The sequence below is a fragment of the Vipera ursinii genome (genome assembly GCF_947247035.1).
Source record: "Vipera ursinii genome assembly, chromosome: 4".
Lineage (NCBI taxonomy): Eukaryota > Metazoa > Chordata > Lepidosauria > Squamata > Viperidae > Vipera > Vipera ursinii.
The window spans coordinates 56,145,913-56,166,201 of NC_139514.1; the positions used below are offsets into that span (position 1 = coordinate 56,145,913).

General features: G+C 39.7%; 1 protein-coding gene across 1 annotated transcript; it reads left to right on the forward strand.

Annotated features, from left to right (window-relative positions):
- Positions 1 to 8,856: 8,856 nt before the first annotated feature.
- Positions 8,857 to 19,440, forward strand: CRYAA (crystallin alpha A; the record flags this gene model as incomplete). Its single annotated transcript, XM_083363054.1, has 3 exons — positions 8,857 to 9,045; positions 10,523 to 10,645; positions 18,400 to 19,440. The coding sequence occupies 3 exons, from the start codon at positions 8,857 to 8,859 to the stop codon at positions 18,607 to 18,609; spliced, it is 522 nt and encodes a 173-aa protein (XP_083219180.1). The 3' UTR covers positions 18,610 to 19,440.
- Between the last annotated feature and the right edge of the window lie 849 nt (positions 19,441 to 20,289).

Here is a 20,289-nt window from a genome sequence, read left to right on the forward strand (position 1 = left end):
GGGACCACTGTGGTGGGAAGGTAATAGCGTTCCATGCGCCTTTGGCGTCTAGTCATGCCAGCCACATGACCACGGAGATGTCCTCGGACAAGCGCTGGGTCTTCGGCTCTGAAACGGAGATGAGCACCGGCCCCTAGAGTTGGAAACGACTAGCACACATGTGCGGGACAACCTTTACCTTTAAGCCAAGATTGGCTGGATTTCATTTGATGATATATTTACATAATTTAAAGACAACAAAAATGCTTACCAAAGTTGCTTAGAATGTTGAATGTAAATTTGAGAATATGGCTAAAAATATTTTTAATTTGGTATTTTAGATAAGCTGACCTGAGTAGAGAATACAGACATGAATATCACATAATGTTGGGAAGCGAATAGAACTATATCATTGTATCATAGGAGATCCTCTTTCATGATTGTTGTGTAGTCTTTTACTCGCAATTATTTTCTCTTCACAAGAAAGGTGGCCAGAATGAGCAGGGCAATTGCACATCCAAGGCACCTTCCAATTTTGGTTTAGTTTCTGCAAAGTATTGTGACAATGTTGTTTGAACCAGTCTACTTCAGTAAACGATTTATAAAATGAACCATAGTTCACTTAATGTGACTCGGCCATTAGATGAACTCACAAGCTCAGCAGGGATGGCCGATAGCTAAACTTATCTACCTCTACAGGTATAGCTTTCACATTGGTAAATGCAAGCATTTATGCAATGTAACTGCAAAACTAAAGATAATTCATACTGCAGTTTGTATTGTTCAGCATATCTATACCATTTTATTTCTTTATTACAGTGAAATTCCCAATAATATTTATCAACTAAGATCTCTCTCTTTCCACTTCAACTTCTTTGTTCTTCAGATTGGCTATGCTCAGAATAATCCATATTTTATTGTAAAGTAAAAATATATTTTACTTCCATTCAGTTGTGTCCGATTATCAGAGACTGCCTGAACAAACCCCTGCAATTTTCTTGGCAAGTTTTTCAGAAATGGTTTGCTAAGATTTATTTCTTAAGGTTGAGAGAAAGTGAATAACCCAAGGTCACCTAGCTGGCTTCATGCCCAAGGCAGGACTAGAACTCACAGTCTCCCAATTTTTAGCCTGATTGCCTTGCCACATACCAAACTGGCTTTAAAGTAAAATTATTATACCCTTTATGAAATAAAGCATTTTTCTTCAGGGTCGGGTTAAAAAATAGAAGCATAATTTTTGCCTGGATTTTCCCTCCCACATTTTCCCAGATATTTCCCAAATACTCATTATGTTTGGTGTAGTGATTAAGGTGTTGACTTAAAACCAGGAGAATGAATTCTTAATGCCACTTTCTCTTGGCCCAATCTATTTCATAGAGTTGTGAGAAAATAGGAGGCAGGAGTATTAAGTATGTCTACCACCTTGAGTAGATCAATATTTAAAAAAGGCTAGATGAACAATGTAATAATACCAGGGCTTTTTTGTCATAGAATGCACCGGAACGGAATTCTGGCACCTTTCTTCGATGGATTTTCCAGAGTTGCGTTCTTTTCCTATTGTTTCCCTTCTTATCCTCATTTGTTTTTGAAAATGCCCCGATGGTACGGTGCGAGCGGGGTCCCCTCTGGTGCTGTCTGCCTCCTTTAGGAGGAGCCATCAGGCACCAGAGCACCACAGCCAGAGCGTGACTTGATTGGCTGGGTCGGACCATGTGGTGTGGAAGCTGATGGTGGCAGTGGGAAACAAACATGGAGGCCATCTTTCACGAGAGGGTGAGCGAGCCTTTTGCCTTCCCTTACAGAAGGTGGGGGTGTGAGGTTAAAAAGAGGCGAAGCAAGTGGAAAGAAAGGCAACTGGCGTGGAAGGTTGCTCGACAGTGAAACTTTGCTGTTTCAGTTCCCTGGGTAGTTCAAAGGCTGGGATGTCTACGAAAATCTCCTTTTAGTCTTTTATACTTTATATTCAAACTGCAGAGGGGAAGAATAAGAATAAAGCCAATGTCTTGCAATTTGGAGGTATTATTATTAATAATAATATATATTAATTATGTATTGGTCAGACGTAAATGTAGGCCTACAGTATAAGGTTTAAACAGATCTATTAAATTGGGTTTAAAAGGGTAAATTAAAAGTAATCTATTCACTGACAATGAGCTTAAATGGACTCCAGAAGATGGTAGAGGACAGGAAGGCCTGGAGGAACATTGTCCATAGGGTTGCGATGTGTCGGACACGACTTCGCAACTAACAACAACAACATTCACTGACAAAGTTTCAACTTTAATTTGCTTCAAGTCAATATCCATATTAAACTCTAAATATAAATTTTTCCACCTTGTTTGACAACTTCTTAAAAATAATTCAATCTTTTACAAGCAACCAAATTTTGTTTTATTGGGCCAATTTCATTCCAAATAGAAAGCTGACATTTCCACTCATTAAACTAAATGGGTATGCCAATGGTAAATGTCCCGAAAGATTAATAAAATGTCTTCTTGTAATTTAAAGCCACACAGTGCATGGTAACATTAATAGTATTAACTTACCTTGAACAAAATCCTAGTCTTTTAGATACACTAAAATTGAAGGGTTTTTTTTTCCAACTACAAAGGTATTGTATGATGTGTGAGTTCCGACTTTTTTTTTTTTACAAAAAAAGCACTGAGTAATACCATTTCTGTCAAGCTACAGAATTTACTGTCTTTAGGACCACCATGGTGCTGAGAAGCCAGTTTACAGTTACGGGCGATGAAATGGGAGAGTTTGGTCAAAGCCACTGAAAAGATGTTTTGGCAAACCAAAGTTTCTTCTCATAACAATTGCTGGAAGATTAATTAGACAATGTGACCTGAACTATTAGAAAAGGGAGGGAAAGTTTTGCTCTTTTAATTATCTGTCTCCCACCATATTCTTGGTGCTAGCTTTCCTTCTATCGTACCGGTTTGCTAACGCCTAATAAAGTTTACATTAGAGATTGCAATGTCTCTGGTGTTTTGCTTCATTGGCTTCTCAGCTGGAACTTGACAACTTTGTTACTGAATACCATTCTACACAACAGTAAAGCAGCACTCCCTTCTCTGATATTGGCAAGGATTGTTTGTTTTCATTTAACTTTTTCCTTCTTTCAAAACTACACTGTTTTCTCCACTGTTGATAGAGGAATAAGCTGCCATTACTCCTCTATGCACAGAATTATTCTGTGTCTGAATCATTATGGAGGGTGCAAAATGGTAGCTAGCTGTTAAGGAAGTTACTGTTGTTGCCACTTGTATTAGTCATACAAGACAAACTTAGAGAAGAAGCAAAATTACGTTGCTGATACCTTCTAGGAGAGAGCCCATCAAGAAGACATTTGCACATAACTCACCAGGGTCACTGGAGTCCTCATAAATGTTTCATATGGGGAAGGGTCTTGTGTCCTCATACTTTACATATTTCGTATACAGTAATTTGTCTTTACTTGCTCATCTTCATGAATTCCATTAGATGCATGATGTAGCATCTTCATGATCTACATGAGATGTAAAGGGGAATAAAATGTCTACACTGTATGGTGTTTGTGTTGGTTAAGGCTAACAAAAATGGAGTCCGACAAAAGCTGGAGAATCATTGCAATATTTCTCTCACAAGCCACAATTTTTTAAATCATGGTATGCTGACTGGTTAGGTGCCTACAACTAAACTAGAGCCAAATTGCACTATAAATTAGCCTGTTGTGTGACTAAGCTATTTCATAGCACAAGTAGCTTGAAAGTTTAATGAATAAGGAATTGTAAATGAAATGTACCCATGCTTAATATCAGCATTATAATTCTGTGTGTAAGAATTTATAACCCATAGAGGAAGCAGGGTAGGCATCGTCGATGGTGGGAAGTGCAATTCAGTGCCATGTACATTTGTGCTACCGTTAATACCTAATGCCACTTCATCTTTTGAATCGTGAAAGCAAGCTGTATTTAATATGACACAAAGATCCCCTATCCATTTAGATAAAAGAAAGGACCAGGGTTTACAAATTCTCTGCTATGGGAAACATTGGATTGGGTAAGTTTCCCAGAAGGGCAAGCCCGCCCCACCATCCGGTCCATAATCCACACAAAAAGAGGTTGGATGGACATGAAGCAGGTTGTGATTTCAGCTGAAGAATGCACATTACTTCTGCTGTGCTGTCTATACACTAGAAAGATTATCTGAGATCCACTGTGTAGAAATAAAGAGGGAAAAAAAGCTGTGTCGTGTGAAATCTCTGATTCTGTAAACAGAAACAGCTTTGTTAAACATTTGGCCACAACATTTACAGCAGATGATAGTGTTAAGAGTATGATTTTCAAGGTAAATTCTTTTCTTTGAGAAAGAGAATAAAACTGCCTCATCTTTTAGAACCTTCTATTTGACATCACCTTTTTCCTTCCGTCACATTTATCAATGGTATTTCTGTGTTGCTCCATTCGAACAAGCTCTGAGCAGCAGACAATATTAACAGAAAATTAAAAGCAAAGAAAGCTCACAATGATCCAATGTTATGTCAGCTACCAGAAGCTCCCCTTCACCCCTTTTCCCCACCTCTTTTTGGGTTGTTTTGGGTTTTTGAGAACTTTCCTGAGAAGTGGAGGAATTTAAATATGCTTGTGCTTCTTAAGTTAAAGCACACATCTTGATGTTTAAAGGCTTATCCAACACTTACCTGGGATAGCAGATATTTATGAAGGACTCTAAAGAGACATTAGAAAGACATCATCTTAACACAAGCTGTCATGAATGTGTAAGATCAAAGTTTCTGTTTTTTGTATAGTATATCGTTCCCCAGCCTAGTGAATGCTTAGCGAAAGTTTCTGGGCTAACAACTTATAGTAGCATCCAAACTTCCCCGTGGTGATATAAAATCTGTTTTTGTTAGTGCACAGAACTATAAATTGCTAGTGTAGAACTGCATGCATGTTTTCTGTATAAATGGTGAAATAGTGTAGATTTTTTCCCCTTTTGTTTTTGTTCTTATGAGAATTACTACAGTATGGCAGGCTCACTATCCAATTCTCATTCATGATGGTTTTACCATCATGAGTAGTTAATTCAAAGATGGGTGGAAATGAACACCAAAGGGAGGGATTACTTAGGACTCGAGCCTGCTTATTCTTAAGACTGCTCGCTGTGAGAAAAACAATCACCTTGTTTAATTGGCTTGTTTGTTAATAAGCATTTTAGCTTATTCCTTACTTCAGGGGTGTCAAACTCAATTTCATTGAGGGCCGCATCAGCATTGCAGTTGCCCTCAGGGGGCCGGGTGGGTATGGCCTGGGTGGGCGTGGTCTACTGGGTGGGCATGGCCTACTGGGTGGGCGTGGCTAGAGTGTGTATGGCCTACTGGGTGGGCATTGCCAGCTCTACATCTTTCGCATCAAGGGTGCCTGTGGGGGCCTGGGCAGGAGTGGGACAGATCTGAGGGTCTCTGGCAGGAGGAGGGTCTCTGGGCCAGGGCCAAGGCAGTGGGGGCCGTTCCCTCACTGTTTCCAGGATGGCTTCGCGGGCCGCATGAAACCACTTCGAGGGCCGGATCTGGCCCCTGGGCCTTGTGTTTGACATGTCTGCCTTACTTGAAAAGGCTCCCAGGCAGCTTATAGATAAACGTCAAAGAAGAAATATGTAACCACTCAACAGAACAGAAAATGGGGAGGACAAAGAAGAAAGAAGCATAACCTCAGTACTACATTACTTTAAATTACTGGTATGTAGATAGGTTATAATTAGACACAAGTAGTTTGACAGAGAAGTTATTGTGAAGCACTGGATGAAATTTTAAAAAGTAACATAGTCTGATTGTTCCACTTCATTTTGTCAACTCTTGTTCCTTTGTTCAATCATTTGTAACTTTGGAAATCATTTAGAAAAAAACAATCTGCAATAATGCCACGAGAATTCAGATGCCATAGAGTCCAGTAAAGCCAAGACTTTGGAAAAGCGCAACAGGTCATCGTTCATCAAAGTTGGCCGAGTAGATAACCTTCACCCAAACTTGTCCATCAGGTATATTAGACTGAATTCTTGTTACTTTGCCTCCATGCTGCTTAAGTTCGAGTCCACATTTAGAAAGTGATACAGAGAGTCAGGCAAGAATGTGCCACACTGCTTGCTTTGGCATAATTCAAACTTATGGAACCAGTTTCAGTCCATGTTTCAACACTGGATTTAAGCAATTAACTCATAATAAGAAAGGAAAATGACTTTGGGCTTGTTCTGTTGCAGGAGGTAAAACGGCTATCAATGACTCTCTTCATAATCTTGGTTTTGTTTTCTTGTTTGTTTGCCCTGAAGGTTCATGGATTTGAAGTGCTGAGCATCACATCTAGCCTACAAATACATTGGTGAAGGTATTGCTGCATTATGCTGCTGAAACTTGCTGAGCTTGGTTGAATAAGTGCCAGGGATTAGCAAAACAATTCACCATTGATTTAGCAACAATGCTATTATATACCCCAAGCACTGATGGGATTTGTTCAATGTTCATGACTTGGGCTCTGAGGTGAAAAAGGGGCTTGCTCATAACTTTCTAAGCCTCTTTGACTGCATCCAGCAGACTGTTGATATTATATAAATTCTTTTGGGGGAAAAATATCGCCCTTTATACAAACAGAGCGAATATTTAACTTTGATGCGAAGCAAATTATACAGTAAAATGAACCTCAACAATCTCAGATATGTTAAAAACGATCTGCAGAAAATTAAACCAATCGCTGCCCAAACCTGTTAGGTTATCATTCAAATATTTGTTGTTGTTTTTTTTTTAAAAAAAAACAACAACACTAAATTATGTTACCTGGGGAGAGCGGATCACATATTAGAGTCCATCATAGTTTGTCCAGGAGTTAGCCTGGAAGTTTTCTGCTTGTCCTTTCTGTACAAAACCCTTTCTGGACCACAGGAAGTTCTTCTGAACAATTAGGCTAATACTTCATGATGCAGAAGGAGGATGTACTCTCTCCCGCATTACTCGAGAAGTTCCCATGGCTCAGTCTAAAGAACTATTTGGAGGGGAGGGAGTTTTTATTCCACTTTGGAATTATTTTCTTCCCATGTATTGAAGACCCGTGTATTATTTCCCAGTTTAAAACTACATGTCAGAAAATCAATCAATTTGGCCTCTCTCCAAATCATCTGTTTATAATGGGGCACACTTCAGCATGTTAGACAAATATTCTGGGATATATGAAAGTCAGTTTGGTGTCGTAGTTAAGGTCATGGCCTACAAACCGGGGGACTGAGTTCTAGTCTCACCGTAGGCCTGAAAGTTATTCACTCTCAACCCAACTCACCTCATAGGGCTGTTGTGGGGAAAACAGGAGAAGAAAAGGATATTATTTTTGTTTGCCACCTTGAGTTACTTATAAATTAATAAAGGCAGGATAAAAATCTAATAATAATATTATATTCGATTTTTGTGTATAATCTATGCACCAAGGATAGCCTTGGTGGAGCAGTGGGCTAATGCCTCCTTAAGTAACACCAGCTGCCTGCAATTAGTGCAGGTTCGCATCCCACCAGGCTCAAGGTTGACTCAGCCTTCCATCCTTCCGAGGTAGGTAAAATGAGGACCCAGATTGTTGGGGGCAATTAAGCTGACTTTGTAATAATGCCGCTTGGGGGGGGGGCTAAAGCCCTAATAATAAGCAGGCATATACATAGAATGAAGGCTACTGCTAAGCTTGTAAGCCGCCCTGAGTCTTCGGAGAAGGGCGGGATATAAATGGAATTAAAAAAAATTGCTTGGCAGCCAGTTCGACCTAACTGGCCTAGATTAAGGCACCTGGCTAGAAATTGGGAGACCGTGAGTTCTAGTCCTGCTCTAGCATGGAAGCTGACTGGGCGACTTTGGACCAGCCACACATTCTCAGCCCGACCCATCTCAGAGGGGAAAATAGGAGGAGGAAGGAATATTAGGTATGTTTGCAGCCTTGGTGTATGGCCTCCTATTTAACCAATCTTAAGTCCTAGCAGTTATCAGATAACTTTTGTAAAGCTGTAATTAAATGCCTTTCCATCTTAGGTCCTGTTAGGAAGGTTCCAGGGCATGCTGCTTGTACAAAGATTCTGCCCACGTCACAACTCATAAATAGAATCAGCGGAGCACCTATTTTTCATCTGTATATTATATACCGATCTGAGACGTAAAAGTAGGAAAAACCCTTCATTATTTTACTTTAAGAATGTTTGGGGTATTTTTAAAATGAATATTATAAAGTAAATAGAATTTGGATTCTTGAGCTGTAGCTCCAATATCCAGCCCAATATGTCCACAGGTTAAACGGCACATTTTTATTGTTTTCCTCCATGCATTCACAAGGTCTTTCAACTGCTGTCTTTCAATTCTTTTCAGTCTGAAATAAAACAGCTGTAATCCTGAGTAATACATTCATTTCAGGGAGAGAGGGGAAAAAAAACACTTTTCTTCTTCTCTTTGACAGGCCAAAAGAATTAGAGAGATATAGGATTTAAAATAGCCTGTGGAATTGTGGGCGAAAGTTTCTCTTGGGGGCCCTTCCCTAGGCAAAAGGACCATGTTGTGGCTGGCTGGTAAATAGTACAATAGCTCTTCTCTCCAGAGAATGCTGAAGACTGCCCAGCCCTCTGGCACTGATTCTAACTAGACTGTCACTCCCAGGTCAGTCCCTACAATTTCTGCTGACCAGATTGGCCTTCATAATGAGATCATGTCTTTCCAGAAATCCCGCTGATGCCTTCATTCTGCAAAAGTGGTATATATAGAGGGACGTTTCCTGTACTCCCACAGTGTGGTTCAGTTAAGACCTCACTATCATCCAAGTGACTGCACTGCCTCTTCCCCTCCCCCCACCCACTTTTAAGCTTGCAGCCACAGCAAAGACCATGGATATTGCCATTCAGCATCCTTGGTTCAAACGAGCTCTTGGACCTTTAATTCCAAGCCGCTTTTTTGACCATTTTTTCGGAGATGGTTTTTTTGAATATGATCTCTTGCCTTTGTTTTCTTCTACCATCAGCCCATACTACAGGCAATCTTTCTTCCGTACTTTGCTGGACTCGGGTGTTTCTGAGGTAAGACTCCTGTACCTCCACATATTTAAGCTCTTTTAAAGATCTCTCCTTAAAAGCAACACTGATTTGATTTCCGGCAACACTTGACGAGAGACTAGAATGTGGTGGGATTTGCAACAGTTTGCAGAAATGCAAACAACATGATCTGAAATTGTTCCAGAACTGAATCTATCTTATCAATACTATAGGCAGGTGAGATGGCCAAAGAACAATAGCAGACTGTTCTTGTCATCACATACTTCAGCTGTAATGCAGCTGTCTTATGATGATAATTTGAAAGAAAGAAGCATATTTTTTCTTAATGTAGTCAAATATTGGCCAAATACGGACTGGAATGTATGTATAAACACTTAGGTGAAAGCAGATATTTGTGTATTTGACATTTGTATTGAAATCAAATGGTTTCTTTGTAGCTAGAAATAAATTCATGTTCAACCATTAGTACTGCACCATGTATGTTCTTTACAGATAACGTTAAGTATGTTATATATGGTGACCTATATGAAAGAATAGCCTACCAACCATTTATAAAGATAAAGTGTTACTGTGACCAGGTTTTAGAACAATCAAGTTTGAAATGCTATCTGTTTACTCTTTGTTCTGTTCCATATTCTGCAAACATATATAAAATACAAATCAACAAGCTAGCAAGAACTCAGATGACAAAGTGATTACTTTTAAAAATCAGTGAGAAATCTCAAGATTACTAAAGTGTTTATGATGTATGAATATTTAAGGTCAGTGAATTACAACTTGTACTAAATGATTTGATGGAAATAAAAAAAATATCTGTTCATGAAATAGATGAATGCCCAAACCACTAAGTGAATTTGTTGTGATCCTAATGTGAAGTGAAAGGAAGCCAGAAAATGCACTACAAGCTGTTTTTCAGAATGTATACAAATCCAGAATTTACATCCAAATCTAGCATATTAATTCCTTATGCTTTGAATAAATCAATTTTGTCATTTTAATGTATCAGTCTTAAAATAGTACTTAAAGGTGGATAACTGCTACTGCCTCCTGCCTCCTGTGTAGTTACTCTTTATCACCTTTAAGTTTTCTAAACAACAAGAAAGAAAGAAAAACCATATCATGTAGACTCATATAAGGTGAAGAAAGGCAAAAGCATTATAAAAAAAAACTTTGTCCATACATTCATTTTAGTTTAATATGTTATGGTAGATTTTTGCCATATTTTCTATATACAAAATCAGGCTAGTACAAAAGCTCCCCAAGTCAATATTCATGACAGTAGATATTTAGCACCCCCACAGTCAGTTCATCTCCAACCAGCCTTAGGTTGAGGGTACTTTTAAAAGGCTCAGATATTTTGTTCTTATAAACTGTGTTGCAGAGGACATCATCACATAATCTGAGAGAAGAGGAAGAAAACAATCACCTAATCTTGCTAAGAGTTTAAATTTTAATTCTTGAAGGGGGGGATGTGTTCATGTGGTCTTTATTTCATTTCCAGGTGAGATCTGACCGAGACAAGTTTCTTGTCTTTTTGGATGTAAAGCATTTCTCCCCTGAAGATTTGAGTGTGAAAGTCATTGAGGACTTTGTGGAAATTCATGGCAAACACAATGAGAGACAGGTAAGGAGGAGTGATATTGAAAATGTCCATTACATTACAAATGCAGAGAAATTATTTCATTCACCTGATACTAACACCTGCAGTTTAGGTAAAGTAGGTTGATTGTGGATCTGCTCCAGGAAAGATTATATGATAAGATATGGTGATGATAATGTTTCTGTAGGACTAATACTAATGGGTAGAAGTTTTAGGAATGTTTATTATAAGCTAAACGATGGACAGTTCTTAAGGAAAGAGCTTTCCAATAGACTGACTTTAAAAGGTAGTAACTTCTCCTGCACTAGAGGTATTAAAACAGAGTTGGACTGTGATCATGAAAGGAAGCCATATTTCCACTAAATTTGAATCTGGACTAGAAAACCTCTAAGTCTCCTTCCAACTCTGATTAGTTTTTTTAAAAAAAATATTTTTGACTACATAAAAAATATAGTCTGGAGTTCTAAGAAAACAGCTTGTGCTCAAATATTATCAGGGAAAGATAGCTGCATTGTCCATTGGGGAAAGACCAAAATGTATAGTAGACTAAAAAAAAAGGAGCATCATTTAAAAAGTTATCAGAACTTTAAATAGGTTCTAAAGGAGTAACTACAGTATGTTATTCGTAGCAAAAATAATGAAGAAAGAAAAACATAAACTTTGGTGGATCACAATGTAATGGAAGAAATGTGATAAAGTATACTGTAATCCACCAAAATTTATAAGCTAATTTGTTTGTCTTTGTGGCCTGCGTGATCTTTTATAATTTTAATTAGACTGTTAAAAGAAAATCTAAATGTTAGAAGTATAGTGAGAAGAAAAGGGTGATTTAGTTGGAGGAAGTTTATGAACTGTGGATATTTTCCATTTCCTCTGAAGCAGTTTGAAGATATTTCATGGCTATTTTCCAAAACTTCAGACTTTACCGACTGAGGACAAGCAGTTATTTGCAAGCTGGGTGGCCTAGACATGTGTCATAAATAAGTAAACAAACAATAAATAAAAACCACTACCCATCTCTGTCTGCCATAAATAGCATAAATACTCAATAGGTAACAAAAGAAAAACCTCCTAACAAATATATTCCTTTCCATGTGGAAATCCAGAATTTCACATTTTTTGCTATGTGAAAATATGAACCTATAAAATCAGCATTTCCCCTAAAAAACCTGCCAGAAAATTAAAGTTATAAGACTGTGCCAAGTGGGGTTGACAGCCCCTTTCTTGGAGGGCCTAAAATCTAGTAAGCTTAGAAGTCGGATGTGTTAAAGAGAGGAAATAAATAAGAAACAAGATCAAACTACATAAGTATTTAGCTTTATGGTCCTGTGTGGTAGATGAGAAAATCAAATTTGTCCTGTACTATGTTTTTCATCTGAATGGCGTTATTCATTTAAATTTCAGTAGAGGGTCCCTTTTAAATAGAGAGCCTCAATCAGTGAGGGGATTCAGCCGGTTCACGCCACTTTGGCAGAACCGGTAGCTCAGGCCCAGAATAGACTTGTGGAAGCAGCATCTACACAGAGAACCAGCTGTTCATATATTTGAATCCCACCACTGGTCCCAATCCTGCTGGTCTTTGGAAAGGCAATAAAAACCTGGCTTTTTCCTTGTATTTTAGAAATAGATTGATTGAAATTACCGCCTAGAGGGTTGTAATGTATTTTGTGGGTTTCTAAGTTCCTGTCATTTCTAATTATTGTGATTTTAATGGTTTATTGTTCCCCACCTACACATTATGTTGCCCCATATACCTCATAAATCAATCAATACATCTTCATCCCACGTTTGGCTTAATTTAAATATGAATCATTGTCAGAAGCAAAATACTGAACTCACCTTACTACCACAGTATGATCCTAGTCTATGTCAGGGCTGTATATCTGTGAATGTTTGTGTGAGAGAAACAGAAAGAAGAAAGAAAGGAACATTTTTTTCATACAAGGAGTTACGAAGTTAGGGCCAAGTGAATTCTTTGTCCTTAAAATATCATTCCTGGACATTTATTTTAGGGGGCACATTATGAAAAAAAATGGGTGCCAAAATGAACTCCATTATCTGATGGCCCATACTACTGAATAAACTGCAAAGACTCTGCTTTCATAAATTAGCATGATTCCCTAGGGTTGAGAATCCAGGAATGGATATTTTTTTTTCAAATACAGTACAGGAATGTTAGAAATATCTACCTCAAGACTTACAACATAGAGACTGGCATCGAATACATTTTAGAAGGGTTGTTCAAAGCACGTTAAATTCAAAACAGCTGCTTTGAGCAGTTCATGCTCAAAACAAAATGTATATACTTCATGAGTTTTGGTTCAAGCATAAAACAGAATGTGACCATTTCGTGGGAAAACATTTCTAGTGTTTTGTACTTTTTTATGTGATGCAGTTAAAAATTGATTTGCCTCTTGCTATTGGAATTTTCCTTCCTAGGCCAGTATAGCAAGATAGACCAGTCATGTACTTATCACTACTGGCTTAGGGTTGGTAGCATGAGCTGGGAATGGAGTTTTGGAGCAACACTGCTGGCATTTTAAGGAAACCATTTGGGATCTGATTGTTCCCCTATCCTTCATGCCATTGCCAGGCTGCCACTGCTATTTTGTAAAATATTTGTACAGTACGTAAATGTTCTTGTGTATATAAAGAAAAGCAAGTGAAATGTCAGTGAGAAAAAGTAATACAATATTGGTTTGGTATACTCAGCTTAAAAGTGTGTGCGCATTCTCTGCATGCTCCTGCTGATCTGTGATTCAGAATACCTGTATAAATGCAGCGAGTCTTGAAAGGCTCCCACAATCAATAGGGCAAACGAACATTTGCAAAGTGTATACGCATACGCTCAGTCGCCATTCCACATAGCATCTTTTCATTTCTCTGAAATGTTTGAAGGTAATGGCTTGCTTGAGATTCTTTGGCAATGGCTCTTTGGGAGTTTTTGATTGAAATGCCACTGAAAAGGGAAATAATTTGGATGGCTTGCTATTGAGGATGTAAATATAATTTACATTTGGGATGTAAATGCTGGTAGTCAGGTGGGAAAATTCTGGCAGTCTGTATTTCCAGAATAAGGTGGCTTTCCGTGTCAATAGCTTGTGCATGCCCCTCCCTCCCTCCCTCCCTCCCTCCCTTCCTTCCTCCCTCCCTCCCTCCCTCCCTCCCTCCCTTCCCTAATTGATTTGAAAGGGATGTGCAAGAGATTAAGATCCATGCACTGTTTTTTTTTGATGGTACACAATCCATTAATCAATCAGTCTGTCCAACAGTCAGTTAATTGTTTTTTAAACTAGAGAATGCCAGGCTAATAACCAGTTTTTTTTAAAAAAAAATAGCATAGCTCCCCCTCCCCAAGGCAAAGGGAGAAGGGTATAATTGTACTTGAAACTGAAAAAGACAGCACAGGATGATGAAACAGACCTTTCCATGTGCCATCCTTGGTGCTCTCCGTACTTGGTTGTTTTCTTGCAGATATTTCATTACCTGACTAGGTAACATCTTCAGTGCTAGAAGGGAGTGCATTTGTTCTTTATTTATATACAGTAATTTCTCAAGGTCCAATATCCTTCTCAGTTAGTCTGCCAGACACTAGCTAGAGGGCTGGAAGCTGCCACGTCTTGCCCTTGGACAAGCTATTGTATATACCAGGGGTGTCAAACTCAATTTCATTGAGGGCCACATCAGCATTGCGGTCGCCCTCAGGGGGCCAGGGTGGGTGTGGCCTACTGGGTGGGCGTGGCTAGAGTGTGTATGGCCTACTGGGTGGGCGTGGCCAGCTCTACATCGTTCGCATCAAGGGTGCCTATGGGGGCCTGGGCAGGAGTGGGACAGATCTGAGGGTCTCTGGCAGAAGGTGGGTCTCTGGGCCAGGGCCAAGGCAGTGGGGGCCGTTCCCTCACTGTTTCTAGGATGGCTTCGCGGGCCACATGAAACCACTTTGCGGGCTGGATCCGGCCCCCGGGCCTTGTGTTTGACATGTCTGGTATATACAGTAAACAGAGAGCAAACTCCACTCCATTCTAGCACTGAAGATGTTACCTAATTCGGTAATGAAAGTCTGGAAGAAAACAGTCAAGCTCAGAGAACACCAAGGACTCCATAGTTCAACTCTGAATTACTTGCATTCTCTACAATTGGTTTCTTCTTCTCCTTCTCCTTCTCCTAGAAAAAAAAGGTTACAAAACATTTTATCTGCTTCAGGTTTTGTTCTGTCAAAGCTTGAAATATTGTGATATAATATTCTAGTTTGTTTCAAGCTTGAAATAAAATACGTATTTCATTTATGCATACCCCAAGATTTTAGTCTTGAACTTAATACTTTTTCAGCCAATACTTGAAAGATTAATCTTGGGAAAGTCACAGAATCTCATTTTTTTAGTCTTAAAACTCTGATCAGCAGTTACCTCTCTCTCAGACAGATTACAACCGTGGAAAAGAACCATGAAACAACGTGAGTTTGATGCTTGTAATGATGGGGGAAAAACAGTAGAGGAGTAATGGTTCCTCATCTGCCAAGAGGATAACAGGATCTTTTAATTTTTGAAATCACGGCTTTATAAACTTAAAGATTCTATCTTAATCAATGTTGGTCCATGAGGTATGGGGGTGATATACGTCATAAAGTAAAAATGGAGGAAAAAAAGAAAAATGAGATACAAAAATTCTGTTTCATCTTACTTGTTGCTGTATGCTGCTAATTTATCAATTGCAAAAAGTTGTGGGCTTTTTTTTAGGAGAGCAGAAAGAGAATTCAAACAGTTGATTATATTATCTCAGAACTATATCAATTCATTATGAATTAATCTGCCAGTTCATTTGTTTTGCTACTTCTACTGACCACAGGGATTTCCACATTACTACTGCTGAGTAAATTGGTCAGCCAATTTGGTCTAGTGATTAAGGCACCAGGCTAGAAACCGGGAGACTGTGAGTTCTAGTCCTGCCTTAGCCATGAAAGCCAGCTACGTGACTTTGGGTCAGTCATTCTCTCAGCTCATGACAATGTCAGACTTGGGCAACACTTAGTTGTTCCAGAAAAAAAAGTGTACTCTGAGTTGCGTCAAGATGCTATGAAGAAAAAATAAAGTTTTCACTCGCCAGACCTTCCAAAGGACTTTGAAATTAATCTGCAATTTTTTTTCCACTTCTACCAGCTGAAAATAAGGAGTGAAAATCACTGTCTTGCCACAGGCTGCTATAGCAATAGCAATTAGCACTTAGACTTACGTACTGCTCCACAGTGTTTTACAGCTTGCTCTAAGCAATTTCAAGAGTCAGCATATTGCCCCAATCATCTGGGTCTTCATTTTACTGACCTCAGAAGGATGGAAGGTTGAGTCAACATGAGGTGGTCAGGATCGAACTTCTGGCAGTAAGCAGAGTCACTGTACGTCCCTGCTGCTTTCACTATAACAGTTTCTCACTTTCAAAACAGAAAGTAGGAAAAGGAAAGGAAAAACAAATATACTGCCCCTGTCCTTCAAAGTTTTGACATTTTGCAGCACCATCAACTCCCTGCCAAAAGAAAAATGGAAAGAGAAGACAGATTGCCAGTTTTATCCTTCCTTTCGTCTGGTCTGTGATGGGAATGGAAAGGAACTTGAAGGACTTGCAGGACTTGAAGCTTAAGAATTGGGAGGAGGAGGAGGAGGAAAGAACAAAGAGTTCCCCCACAGTGGCAAAATAGAACTATCATTGACTCTCCCTTCCTCCTCCCCAAATCTCCAGCTTTGTATGGGTTTCAACTACAGTGTGGCGAAGGAAGTATTACATTGGTTAGCTTTTCTACACTGCTGACATCATGAGAACCTATTTATTTAATACCATTTACAAGATGGCACTAGAAGGGACGCGGTGGCTCAGTGGGTTAGGACGCTGAGCTTGTCGATCAGAAAGTCGGCAGTTTGGCGGGTCGAATTCCGAGTGCCGCGTAACAGAGTGAGCGCCTGTTACTCGTCCCAGCTTCTGCCAACCTAGCAGTTCGAAAGCACGTAAAAATGCAAGTAGAAAAATAGGGACCACTACGGTGGGAAGGTAACAGCGTTCCGTGCGCCTTTGGTGTCTAGTCATGCCGGCCACATGACCATGGAGACATCCCCAGACAAACGCTGGCTTTTCATCTTTGAAAGAGAGATGAGCACCGGCCCCTAGAGTCAGAAACGGCTAGCACGCATGTGCGGGGGAACCTTTACCTTTACCTTTACAAGCTGGCACTACAGTACATGGCTAACACTACTATGTTAACAGATAGGAGCCATACAGATCTTTGGGAAGATGTTTATTCAGAGATAAGGCATTACAACCCAAAAGGTAGCTTCTGAGATCCTGATAGATGACACTGTTTAATCAAAGAGACTCAAAGCACATCTCCTTTGTCTGACCTCCCTGGATGGGCAGGTCCTATATCATGAATGACTTTATGAAGCATAACCAGTATTTTGAATTTGCACCTGGATGCCAACTTGTAGCAAATGTAGCTTATAGAACAGCAACATCCCATTGACATATTGTGGCGCCACATTCTGGATAAACTGTTGTTTCAAGTAGCCTTCAAGGCAAGTGCCACGCAGAGCACAAAGACCATTTTTGAGGTGACTAGGGAATGAGTAACTGAGGAGGTGAGCATCTGCCTGAAGGAATGGGCACAACTTGTGCATTAGCTGGAACTGTGCAAAAGTCCTGTTGGCCGTAGTTGCCACCTGCTCTTTGGGAAGGAACTGTAAGTTCAATGTGACTTACAGACTCCACAAAAGTATCAAGTGGAAAAGTCCACGGAGGCAGACACATGATCTACATAGAAGTCTACAGTTGTTTTTAAAGTATTTGCGTGTTCCTTTGTGTGAAAGTGCCCAAAACCTTAAATTGTGTTTATTAACATTAACAAAACATGTACAGAACAGCGCAATATTTTATGTACTTATTTATTGCACTTGTACATCACTGAATCTGTCAGGGACTCCTCGCAATTTACAACTAGCAATTAAAACAGTTGCAGTACAAATATATAGTTAAAACGTACACAGTAAGGTAAACATAAAAAGGTAAATGTAAACACGATCCCAATAATTTAAATGGAATTTCTCCAATCCAAGAAGAAAAAAAATACTATAATAAGATTAATGATAAGTAATACCAAAAATTTTCCTTTCAACTGTGTTCAGGAAGAGATCTGTCTTTACTCGTGATATTAAGGGATTAGTCTGCCTTCTTAGAAGAAGCCATATGATACAGCAGGACTATAAACATGATCTTGGCTCTCACATCATGGAAGTGGGAAACTTCTCCTGGAATGACCATACAGGATGGGTTGATTCTGGCTAGGGAAAGTGGTACTTCAAAATCTGGGTTCCCAGCCATTTAAGGCTTTATAGTCAGCAGCAGTACTTCAGATTGCGCCTGGGAAAATACAGGTAGCCAATGCTGGGCCTGCAGTATGGGTGTTATGTGTTCTGGTGACTGGTTCTAGCCAAGAAGCATTTTGCACCGATTACAATATGACGATACCTTTAGAGACAACCTTGTGTAGAATATATGACTGGCTATATCACGCAAAGGTGAATCAATCTGCTTTGGACAGCTCTTTGAAGAGGTAGAGAATGGATGAAAGCAATACGGGGGGCGGGATATATGCTGGCTCATTTCTGCTTCTATAACTCTGTTCTGCAACCAGGCTGATGTTTATAGAGCAATTGATTCTGAAGGACTTACCTGTTGACTATACCCTTTAATGCCAATGAGTTTTGTTTTGCTTTTGTTTTTGTTGCGTCTCACTTCAGGATGACCATGGATACATTTCCCGTGAATTCCATCGTCGGTACCGTCTTCCCTCCACTGTCGACCAATCATCCATCACTTGCTCTCTGTCTACTGATGGCATGCTAACCTTCACTGCTCCCAAGGTTCAGGCTGCCACAGACCCCAGCCATAGCGAGAGACCCATTCCCGTAGCCCGTGAAGAGAAGCCGACTTCAGCTCAATCTTCTTAGTTTGATCCTCTTGCTGCTGAAGCATCCAGGCTATCCACCCCTTTCAGGCCTCATTCACAGCACCCTTACATAGATATCAGTGAACGTCTAGGAGGTTTTCTTTTTTGTTTTCATTCTTCTCTTGGAAGGAATGAGGGCTGGATGAGCAGCTAGAGGATTTGAAGCTTTAGCCTAAACTTTCCCCCACTTTCACACACCTTGTTAGGATGACAAGGAAGATGAAGTGTCTTCCAGAGCCTTCCATATTCTTGCTGAAAGGGTTCCAAATGTCAGACTGTATCTGATAACATCTGTCAAGCCCAAACACAGGGCCAGATTGCCAGCATGAGCTGTCACAGCATCGGATTCAGTCACATGAAGGCTGATGCCACGAAAGCAAGAACACAGATTTGTTGTCTTCTAAAGTAATGGAAGAGGCAGAAGCAGAGGTGAGCTAAGCTGACTTAGGGTGGTAGTGGCAGTGGGGAGTGGGTGACAGTTGCAACAAATTTGCTCTGCCCACTTTTAAGTTTAAAAAAATATGGAGGAGCTCATAGTGTTTGGAGGGATTTATAATTTTCTTCATTAAGAGTGTATTTTTTTTTAAAAAAATCTTTCCCTCTGCAACATCCATAGCAGTGACATCGTAAGAGCCACTAATTCAAGAATGAGTATCTTTGCAGGCCTTTCAGGATCCATCACAGTTCAGAAGCTTCAAACCTGTATTCAGCTGTCCTGGTCAGCCATGTATAGGCCACCTTCCTTAATCTTGCTGTAATTCTAATATAGTTCCATCTGTTTTACTGATATCTAGCATGCAACCTAAGATTCCAGCCAGTGGCAATCAATAAAGAAAATGTGAAATAAGCAACTCCTTTTTTCTCCATTCTATTTTCAATTCTCTTTAGAAACTTGTATTTTAAAAATAAAAATGAGATAAATGCAGTACACTTCCTCAGCTTACTCCAAGAATATTCGTTTATCTTACTAAGCCAAAGGAGGAATATGTCAACACACACACACACACACTTCTCTCTCTTTCCCTTTCTCCCTCTCTCTTCAAGTAAGACACATTTGCTTTTGATTCAGAGAATTCAGTGAACTAAATGTGACAGAATCATATACAGATTGCACCAAAGAGAAAACAAAACTACAAAAAAATGACACATGGTCATCATATTGCTTGCATATTTACTGTGTTTATTATTCACATACATCAATACATATTTAGGAATATTTAAAAACTTAAATGGGACGCGGTGGCTCAGTGGGTCAGGATGCTGAGCTTGTCAATCAGATGGTCGGCAGTTTGGTGGGTCAAATCCCGAGTGCCGCGTAACAGAGTGAGCGCCTGTTACTCGTCCCAGCTTCTGCCAACCTAGCAGTTCGAAAGCACGTAAAAATGCAAGTAGAAAAATAGGGACCACTACGGTGGGAAGGTAACAGCGTTCTGTGAGCCTTTGGTGTCTAGTCATGCCCGCCACATGACCACAGAGACGTCCTCGGACAAGCGCTGGCTCTTCGGCTTTGAAATGGAGATGAGCACTGGCCCCTAGAGTCGGAAATGACTAGCACGCATGTGCAGGGGAACCTTTACCTTTTAAAAACTTAAATAATATAGTTTAGCATAATAGTTATAAAAGGGTTTATATCAGTCTCCTATTTGGAACTGCTGGTGGCAATGTAACATTAAACTCATGG